At 38.5% G+C, this 11,234-nt stretch overlaps 1 protein-coding gene across 16 annotated transcripts in view; it reads right to left on the bottom strand.

Moving 5' to 3' along the window:
• Window positions 1-3,780: 3,780 nt before the first annotated feature.
• The window catches only part of SLC8A1 (solute carrier family 8 member A1), a 332,278-nt gene continuing 324,824 nt past the window's right edge, over window positions 3,781-11,234 (bottom strand). For 15 of the 16 annotated variants that reach the window (XM_054545974.2, XM_054545980.2, XM_063713232.1 and 12 more), the window contains one exon: window positions 3,781-7,257. In XM_054545974.2, the coding sequence (XP_054401949.1) occupies window positions 6,881-7,257 (377 nt within the window). In that variant the 3' untranslated portion in view covers window positions 3,781-6,880. 16 annotated transcript variants of the gene reach the window in all.

Here is an 11,234-nt window from a genome sequence, read left to right as displayed (position 1 = left end):
AAACTGGGATTTATTTCACTTAAATATAATAACTTTCAAATATCTTAGGGCAATTTGTAATAAAATCCTAGTTAACACATTTTTGTGCCAATTCTCTTGTTTTTAAATATGCTCTTATCAACAACACAGAACATTCTCATCCCAAAGGCCATATTACTCAATTACATGAGCATTATTTGAATGTACAATCTTTCAAGAGTTCTTCCTTGGAGTATTTCTCAAACTTGAGCATTAGGATGAGTACAGGAAGGGAGAGCAAGTTATCTACAGAAAATATTATTTTTTTCAAAATTAGCCATCTGGTCATATCACTGTTAGGTTTGATATGTTTGTATCAAATGTTTGTACAATTTAGTTTACTCTTTGTTTTTTAGGTGGAATTATGTCAAAAAGTGGTTACATAGTTGGTTACTTAATTGAACTGTTCTTTCCATTTGGAAAGAATGGGAAATAGAGTCAAGTATCTGATCTTCACATTAGAGGGAGGGCCAAGTTCTCCTTAGATAATTCATCTCTTGTTTTACTATGTGGCTTCAAGGGGTCTAATTAAAAAGTTGTGTAAATTAAAAGAAGTTTGGGAATGTAAGGAAATGTCTCTGAAAATCTCTGGGCAGGATTCTTCTTGGTGAATAAGCAATCTTAGTACGGAGGGTTGTATAATTATTCTAGTAAATTTATCCCCCCTGTCCCCCAGTACATTCTTGGATTTAACTAGGTATATCTGTCTTTGCAGTCAACAAATTAGGAGGGCTGGGCTATATATTAACTGTCAAAGTAGACAGATTAACAGTGAAGTTAGCTAATTTCTCTCTTGGTCTGTTTGGCTATTAATGTGAACTTTTCTACCATTTGCATAGCAGAAAAATAGTACCCACAGAGAAGCATTTGACCCACTCATATTTCTTAGAGGCATGGAAGCTATATATTATGTTTTTCTATGTTTACATACCCTACCTTTGTAGAAACTCTCATGAGCATCAGGGATGTGAATGTTGGTTCTCATTCCCAATCCACACCTACATATTGATAGAATAAAAGGCTAGGTCGATGGGCACTGAAGCATAATAAATATGATTCAAGAGGTATAAAATAAACAACACTATTATAGTGTGTAACTGTAGGTATAATCTGTCCCGCTCATTTATAAAGATTCCATACTATGTCCTAGTGACTTATCTAGGTGGAATGTCATTATATTTGATTTCTCCTATGATAAGTTCACTTTCAGAAAAACATGTCCTGAGCATTCACTTTATAGCATAAGCCCTTTCCCTATTGCCAAGAGGTAATAGTGAGCATCACTAAGCGTAGTTGGATATAATGGGAGTAGCCACCAAAGAACTGCAAAGGCTGAAATTAGGGAAAGGAAAGATTAAAACTGCTTATTCCCAAGGGGAAAACTCTCCAACTCTTTGAAAAAATGCTAGGGAAGCGTGATTCTAAAAAATGTGAACCACTGAGGCAGCTATGAATGACTGCACTGATAACAGATAGACAAGACAATTTTGGGCAAGCAAGTCTTCCTGAAAAAATATGGGTCATAATTTTAACTACTAAGTCATATTGCTTTTTGAAGTTATACAGTAATGCTGTTTCCTAAAAATAAAACAAACAATAATTTACATAACCACTGATTTAAATGTTTCTTACAAAATTGAATCAGAGAACCTTTGACAAAACTGAAAATGTGGACAGCCTCTGAGTACATTTGGACATCTTGACGGGCAGGGAAAAAGTCAAAGAAAGTGAAATACTTACCATTTCTTGTGGGCTGGAAACCTGCAGTGCTTTCCCTTGGGAGTTCCACCTCTCAGTGATTGCTCCTTTTATAGATAAGACAGTCTCTGCTTTGAGAGACTATTAATCAATGGCCTAATTAAGCTCCCAGCATGAAATATCTACTTCAATTGTTTACCCTTCCCATGCTGTCCTTGTGGGTGTAATACCATCGGGACCACCCAGCATTTTGAAATGTACTGCGTGATGGGAAGACAACAAGATGGTTAGAAGTGGTAAGTACATAATCGTAAAAAGGAATAGCAGAACTGCATTCTATTAGCAAAACTCCGTAGGTAGATCTGAACAAAATCTAAGGAATCCACTTACAATAGCATGTTTCTTTTTCTGAAATAGGATTCTGTATCTTCTGCATAATGCACTCACCAATTTAATGATGGGAATTTATATTTAACTTTGCTCAGTTTTACCAACTGCCTTGGCCAAGTGAAGTGATTACAGTGATAAAAGCTGAATGCCAGTTGTAGGTCAGGTGAGATCCAATATTACATGTTGTCAATCATAAAATGGCCAAACGTTCTTGAAGTTATGAAACTACACTCAGAACTTTCTCTGGATGCAACTGCCCAAAATCATAGTCAGAAAGTCAGAATCAACAGACAGACTCCATACCCTGAGCCCAAAAATATTAAAAGAAGTCTTAAAGGGGCTGATTTATACTCTTGAGAAGGCAAAGTTCTGCCACTATTAGAGGATGGAGGGCATCATCATCTACCAGAGAAAATTTTCTAATTGCTTCCACAAAGTTATCAGATGTACATCAGTCTCACTTTATTTTGACAGTTTAGGATCAGGGGTCTTTTGCTGTGGAATCACCAATGAATCAAGACCCCTGTGGAAAATGCAATGTGAGTGGTAAGCTTTCATTAATAGTGAGGCCACAGGGGAAAGTCATGCATCAGAATCTTTGCAGGGTTTCTAAAACAATATTTTGTAACAATTTTATGTTTGAGAAGCAACAAAACTTAGTGCTATTAGGCTATGAACTACAAAAAGCAAAATTTAATAAAACCCTCACTGGTTGAAGGATGGAATCAGAAAATTTGAACCCATTAAAATTTGCTTATAAGAAATTGATAATTATCAGGTCACACAATTTTTCTGAAAGGTTGTTAGATGGTCAAGGAGCTCTGGTCATTGAATTAATCTTTTTGCTATATAAAGAAATATATATTGGCTGCTCATTTTGTGTTAAACCAAAGACTGGTACTCAAGAGACATATTGACAGTTTGATACAATAAAATATTTAAATAATGCCTTCATTCATACATGAAAGTATACCATATATGACCATATAAGAATATAATGAGGAATACTAAAGAAAATTTTAAAGATGATCAGATGAATAAAGTAGCATTTACTTGTACATGTGGACAGATTCTATTATAGTAAGAAGTCCACTAATATGTCAACTTCAAATAAGTACACAAACCTTAGAGGTCACATTTTTTCCCCACAGATGCTTATTCCATTTCTGACATCACTTCCTTCTATACTCTTTTGACTATATGATACATGAAGTCAATAACATATAGACAGAAATTATTAATGCAAGGCAGAAGTTCTACAAACCAAGAGGAATATAACATATGAAACTAAAAGAGCAATTTACTTAAGCATCCCCTTGGAAAGAAACTGTACTACCATCAATTTTGGGATTGGAATTTTTGGGGATCGACTGATTTGATAAAATACTCTGCATGCTAAAAAGTTGTCTGACATGTAACTGTTTATGGGCTCATGATCCTGGATGCAGGAAAGGATGTAGATATAGTCATACTAAGCAATGTAAAAAAATCAGTGAAATGGAGGAATGTCCAACATATATCTCAGCACTGTAGGACAGACAAATATTCTGACACTGTGTTCTCTTGGGACATTAAAAAGAGAACATTGCATGACTGAAGGGTTGATGTTTGCAAGAGTTTGAATACTTGGTGTCTACTTTTTTTCTTTGGATGATGATACCAGTTGCACAATAATACCATTTTGGTTTTTATTTCTTCAAAACATGAAAACAAAAAATGAAGTAGATGACAATGAGAAAAGAGAAAACATTTCATACAGAATATGCTGTATCACTAGTGATTAAATCAGAAACAATTAGAAACTTTATTTGTCTGTGTCAGTTAATATGTACCATTTATAAGGAAGAGCACAATTAGTGCATTTCCCGCCCCCCCCAAGCTGTGCACAATACACACAAAATAAAATAATTTTACGCAACTATAGTAACAATCCTGAACAACCAGAATCATAGTTTCCTAGAACATGAAAATTTAAAAAGCAAACAAACCAAAAAGCTTTCAAATTGAAATTGACCAATGCGAGAATTTCTTAAAGTTCTCTGTGAAAATTTGCTACAGGATTATTGACATTCCTAATACAGCTAAACAATGAGTGCAAGAATTTTTCTAATGTTTAAACAACTTATATTCCTTGAATATATTTACTTGGTGCTTCTAGGCTAGCTTTCCATTTAGCAATTCTCAAAAAAAAAAAAAAAAGGATGGGAAGGATGGGTTAGAATGACAAAGAATTGTAAAGTGCGGGCCATAGAAAAGTTCTATTGCCAACAAAGATAAAAGATGGGATACATTGGGCTTTCTCAGTGATCTGGATCACCAACATGATTGCCCTTCTTGGTTTAAAATGGAGAGATATATTTATCTGCAAGTTGGTCAAAGATAAAGAGGGTGGTTTTCCAAACATATGCTTTATGCTTAGTTAAAGAAAATCTTGGGTATAAATACAATTTGGACAATTGCTTTGATACAGTTTCAGTGTGTTTATGTTAAAAGAGTTTCATAATTGTTTTTTCTTGCAAAATAAAAATCTTTCCATATGGCTTTCTTCACTTTTACTCATGAAAATAGTAATCACATAAACACCCTTCTGAGGGCAAGGATTCTAGATTGTTTTGTTCATGGCTTAGTCCCCAGAAAGTATCATACTACCTGGCACATTAAGTGGGTAACCAGCATTTAATTACTTATTCAGTCACCAAATGTTTATTAAATGATGAAGGATCATGGTTACTGAGTGACGGAAGAAAAAATAAGTCTCAACAGCTTTAATTTATTCAGTAAGTATTTTTGAATCAATACAGAGGGCTAGGGATGTCTCCAGCCTGGGATTCCTTATAGACACAGAAGTCTCCGAGAGGTGACCAAAGTCATTCTATTTTTTTTTCTCATTAGTGGACTCACTACTTTGGAATGTTGGGTTTATCCATGTTCTTTGGTATTTTAACATAGAAACAGCTATTCTTTTTAAAGGGTTAAAAACATCCCAGTCCAATCCTCCTGGGAGGTACTAGTCTTATTTAATTGCCTTCTCTTTCAGCATAAGTAGAGGAGACACACTTTTAAAGGCCCATTGGTCACCCTGGCTTCTTTCTTACTCAGGAACTACTGATACAGTCAAAGGGGACTAGACTGGACAGTGAAAGAAACAGGGCTCAAAATAGCCTTTTACGTAAAAAAATAAAATGAACAAACCAGCACTATCTACCATCTGTGCTAGACAGTGCAGATGTGAAATAAATACTTTGCAGGGAGGTGTGTTGTGGAAAGGGTGGCTCTGAAAGCCTAGGCACATCCAACATATCAACGTCTCTATAAGGCCTTTCTCCTTGGCCTTCCTGAATTAATGGGTGATTTTTAGAGGCCTCTGATGTGTTCCACATGGCTAATTTTCCATGAAGATCTTTGTAGTTTGCCTGCTATCCTCTCAATAACTTTAACTTCTCCCCACATGACAGTTATTGCTTCTTAGAAATGAATGTGCAGAACCATGAACAATAAGCCATTTTCTCCTTTTATCCCTAGTAATTAATCAAACTCAATAACAACACAAAAGTAACAACTCAGGTGAAAAGAAAACTCACTTATGTCTTCAATGTCCAATCAACATTGCCAAATGGGAGAACAGTATGTACTATACTCTACTATATACAGATACTCTTTGTTTTGTTTTATTTGTTTTTCACCATGCACTGTGTAACAGGTATCACAACAACATTTCCGAACAGGCACATGAAGAAGGAGCAAATGTTCAGTCATGACTGGAACAGGATTGTGCAAGCCATGGATGCCTTTGAAAATAAAACTGACAGACAATCCCAAGCAACGGCAACATGGGACTGAGACACATGTTAATGCAAATGGAAAACGATGATGTGCTTTTTGAATGGGGTTATTCTTACTGTTTGCATAGGGGATGGCAGGTGGACAGGAGGAACAGGGTTGGGATGGGGCACCTGGGGGCTTAGCTGGGCTGAATGCTGGAAGAAGGACCTTGCTAATCACAGTCCAGAGCTAAAGAGATAAGAAAGAAAGGATTTTGCATGTTCCTGGGAATCTAGGCACGTTTTCCTTGTACCTGTTAAATGAGACTGCCAGGTATCACATGTTTAAATAACAGACTATATCTAGAACCATTGGATTTCCTGGCTCCATTCCACTCTTATGCTTCTTCTTGGAGGCAGCTTCACCTCTGCTCACATTCCGGAGATAAGCATGAACTTTGGTAATACGATGAAGACATGCTTCTTTCTTCTTCCATGCCCAGATTTTTTCTTAATCCAAAATAAGTTTTAAAGTGATTGGGGGAGGTGAGGGGGAATATTAATGATTTAAATTTTTACCAAAACCCATTTACATTTGGATGGTTTCACTTTCCACAAAGAAAAGCAACAACCCTGACCCTCCCAACAAAACAAAACAAAATAACAAAAATAAAGTCAAACATTAACTGCCTCCCCAGCCCCACTGAAAACAAAATCAAAAACAAGAAAACAAATCAAAGCCTTAAGGATTTATGAACCTGGAGAGAGTGCAGCCCTTCTAGACTGAGCTGCGAAGATGGCCCTGCCTCCATGCCTTGTTGAACATGACGATGCCCCTGGGAATGGGAGGTGATGGTTTTTTACTTCGGCCCTAGTACGGAGTATGCTCTTGAAGCTGGATTCCATCAGCAGATAAGTGAACATGACAAATGTCAGTTTCCTCTGTCCGTTATACATAATTTTTATGTATATATATGTATATATATATAAATTTACTATATCTGATAGTTCCTTTAGAAGCCTTTTATGTGGCAGTAGGCCTCCAGGGAGGAGAAGAAAATGTACAAGAGCCATAGGAGCACAAAGAGGCAGGATGTGAGGAGCTTGGCAGTCCGGGGCCCACCCAGCTCACCTCCGATTTCTGGCCTCCGCCGATACAGCAGCACCCCCACATTGATGAAAGCAAAAATGGTGAAGAGAGTGACAGAGAAAGCTAGTGTGCCAGGGGACACTTTGAACTGTTCCCCGTTGGCTGCGTGGTAGATGGCAGCAATGGACCAGGCCACACCGATTCCCAGGAAGACGTTCACCGCGTTGCTGCCCGTGACGTTACCTATGGAGGCGTCTGCATACTGGTCCTGGGTGGCTGCCACTTTGCTGGCAAATGTGTCTGCAGAGGAAGAAGAGAAAGTCAATGACACTCAATCTTTTAGAGATGTCTTTGGAGTCCTGCACGCTTCAGCTGTGTGCTCTAGGACCCAACCCTTAATATAAACCCAGTGACCAAGAGATGGCTTTGATGTTCCTTTGAGTCAGATTCATGGGGTGGAAAGAACAGGATCTAGATATTGGGCGTTAAGCGTTCAGTGCTGGCAGTTCTTTGTAATATTGAGCTTGCAGGGCAGCATTTTTTTCAGAAAGTAGTCACAGCTCACCTACATCAGAATCAAGTGGGGTCCTTTCAAAGAGTGAGTATTGCAAGGTGCCATGCAGCTGTGCTGGTCATAATGACAGCGGCCCGGGAATCCATTTTAACAGTATCCTAAAAGATTCTAGGTCACTAAAAGCTGCTGGAGGGTATTACTAAAAGATGCTGTATCAGCAGCTCTAGTTTATAGATGGGAAAGTTAAGATGTCGGGAGAGATTTTTCAAGATTCAAGAGCAAGCCAATAGTGGAATTGAAAACAATTGAACTATAATAGTGTAGCTGACATTTGCTTAGAGCCCTAAGAATAAAAAAGCAGATTCAGCTATATTACTGCATTGATTGTGATGGTAATTTTATGAGGTGAGGGAACGAGGCTTAGAGATGACAAGTAGTGGATGCAATATCACAACTAGGAAAAAAACATGTTAGGGCTACAGCTCCTGCCTCATGTCTTCAAGGCAAATGCTTACTCATGGCACTTTCCTACCTTTCACTGTGCTGTGGGCACCAATGACCATGTTCAAAGCCCTTTATTTACTCATAATCCTGAGTGTATCTTTTTGTGATGATAGGAAAATCTTGGTTCACTCAGAAGGTTGAAAAACGGTGACTTAAACTTCTTGATGGGTAGAACACAGGGGTTTGGAGCACATTTGAACTGGGGGACTTCAAATCCTGCCTTTGCAGCTGACTGTGACTCCGGATTACTTAACTTCTCTGGGCCTCAATTTCCGAATCTGTTAAATGGGGATAGTACTGCTCACTTCAGAGTGCTGTTGGTAAGCTGAAATATTACATGTAAATAAAATGCTTTTGATGCTTTTTGGCACAAAGTAGGAGAGGCTGTTTTTGTTGTTTTGGAAACATAATATAAACCAAGCAGGCTAGATCAATTTAAAAGTTGAGGTAGGATCTGAAATAGCTTCCTGTATTGAGCATGTGAACAGAACTTGCAAGATACTAAATTTCTTGTCCATATTATGCTTACTTTACATCAGAGTCCTGGCTGGGCACGGTAGCTCATGCCTATAATCCCAGTACTTTGGGAGGCCGAGATGGGCGGATCACTTGAGGTTAGGAGTTCGAGACCAGTTTGGCCAACATGGTGAAATCCTGTCTATATACTAAACACACACACACACAAAAAAAAAGCCAGGCATGGTGGTACACACCTGTAATCCCAGCTACTTGGGAGGCTGAAGCATGAGAATTGCTTGAACCCGGGAGGTGGAGGTTGCAGTGACCCGTTATGCCACTACACTCCAGCCTGGGCAACAGAGTGAGACTCCATCTCAAAAAAAATAAAATAAAATAAAATCAAGTGAAGTCCTTTCAGCTACCTTGCACAGTAGGTTTATAGCAGATATTAATAACTGTCAAATTGAACTTATTGCCAAAGCCAGTAACAGCAAGCATTAAATGACTGCAAGGTGTTGTGTTATCTGCTCTGGTCCTCCTGAGGTCCTGGGCATGCTCTGAGCATGTATGTAGTTGTACGATACCTGGACTAGTCTCTCCCCTCTGTTGTTATGCTATTGCCACCATCCTTCCTCAGTAAACTTCCAGTGGGGAAGATATGTACAGCATATAAATTTAGATCAGCCCATGGATTCTCCTGCTTTATAATGGATAAGAAGGTTTTTTAGGCTACTCAAAGGCTACTGCATCTGCAGTATCACATTCTTTCTGAAAGGGAGTTGGTCAATTCTGAAGGCCTATCATCAATTCTGCCCTCTGCCTGTGATGAAAAGCGGATCTGATTATTGTTTCATAATTAAAGAAGTAGGCAAACCCTGCTTATTCCATGCTAGGCACTATGTTACACAGGCAACGTGTATATTCTCATTCAACCCTCTCACAAGCATTATGGGCTAGATGTCATTACTCCCCTTTCATGATATGAGAAACTGTGACATTGTGATATTATGTCTCTTGGATAGGGTCTTAGCAAAATGTGAATTTTTAAACCAAAGTCTGATTTCAGAGCCCAGTCTCAGTCCACACCACATTGCCCCTTCCAGGAAGCCTGAAGTCTGTCTTTCCTCTTAGTTCGTTTCAGGTGGCCCCTGTTCCTTTCACTCAGAAACTTTGAAGCGCGTTCTTACCAAATGCTCTTTCCTGTATCAGGAGAACAAAGATTGAAGGAGGTATGGGCAGTGTGTGAATCCAGACTCCTGGATTTGTGCTGCTTTGTGCATTCATGATCACACATTCATGCAGCCCAATCAACTATCACAGAGACTGGTGAGTAAAAGCAAAGCGAGACAAATCTTAATGGTTTCTTGTACTTCATTATTAAAAGTTAATAGAAACGGCAGCAGCAGCCTCAAAAAGAAAAAAAAGGAAGTTGCTTTTTTTTTTTTTTTTTTTTTTTTTTTTTTAAGGTCAGGCAGTGGAACATGGAAAGTAAAGGAACAAGAGTCTGAGGCAGGAGAAAGCAGCTTCCAGCTCAGCTACAGCTGAGAAACATCTGAGATGTTATTCTAAGCTGAAATGGCTGGTAGCACTGGCTGGTGGTGAACAGATGGCCACGTTAGGTGGGGCAGTTGCGGGGGTGGTAATTCCCTCTGTATGCTACAGGGACAGGTGACCTGGTGCTACTCCATAGCACACACCTGCTTACCTCCCCTGGCACCTGGTACATTGCACACTGGACTTCCTGGGTACCCCATATGTACTCAGAAACTCTGGGCTTTCTGGATGGCATCTTTGCTGCTGCACCAGAATGAAAGGAAATTTAAAATCAAAGACTCCTGGGTCTGGGGACTCAAAGCACCCAAACCAGTCCTTTAGGCTGACATGGAGGGCACACCTGGGTATGCAGTGATTTCCTCTCCCTCAAGCCATTTATCAGTAGCCTGTTAATGTGAATGTTGCATGAAGATTCTTACTTGTAATAATAATAGGTTCCTATTTTCAAATGTCTTTCTTTGAATTTCCTAAAAGTTAATAGTCAAAGTGACTAGCTTGTCACATAAGTAAAACATGTTTTTGGCTACTTTGTGTCTCACAGGTTTTATTTACTTGGGTTAGACAATCAGGCCTTTTGTCTGTTTTTATTTTCAATTCAAAAGCAATGTAAAAAAAAAATGTAGGAACACATGCAAATCCAAACCACTAACCTTAGCTACAACAGAGAGAACTCTGTTTTCCAAATGAAGTGCGATGGATTCTCCCCAAATTACCTTTTATTGCCGCTTTGCTGCTCAACACATAGGGCAATACATCACATACCATATGTTAGGTGCTGCCAAGCCCTACTTTGAACACTAAGCCTGTAACCTGCCTATGGTTAAACCAGCCAAATGCCATATCCTAAAATAAAATCCAAGAAATAACTACTGCCTTTGGCTTGAAGGGGATATAATAATATTCAGAGGTTGGCCCATTAGATAAAAACTTATATATGGATCAGATTTCCAATGCGATTGACACAAAATATGTTGATAATAACATACGTATTTTTTCCTTCATATGTGTCCCTGGCTAGGTTTTTAATAGTTTTTGCTATTAACTCCCACCTTGAATTCTAATTAATTTTAGATCAGTCATACAGTTTTAGACTTTTAGTCCTGTCTCCTTGATATATACGACTATAAATCAATAAGAAGGAAGACTGTCGAGGAGACAGCATGGCTGGAATTAAACTACACATCATAAAGTCAGGACGTAATTGTTCTTTGCAGACCTGCCTCAAGTTCATGGTATATAACCTTGC

The sequence above is a fragment of the Pongo abelii genome, chromosome 12 (assembly GCF_028885655.2).
Source record: "Pongo abelii isolate AG06213 chromosome 12, NHGRI_mPonAbe1-v2.0_pri, whole genome shotgun sequence".
Taxonomy (NCBI): domain Eukaryota; kingdom Metazoa; phylum Chordata; class Mammalia; order Primates; family Hominidae; genus Pongo; species Pongo abelii.
This window is presented reverse-complemented; position numbering and strand designations above follow the sequence as displayed.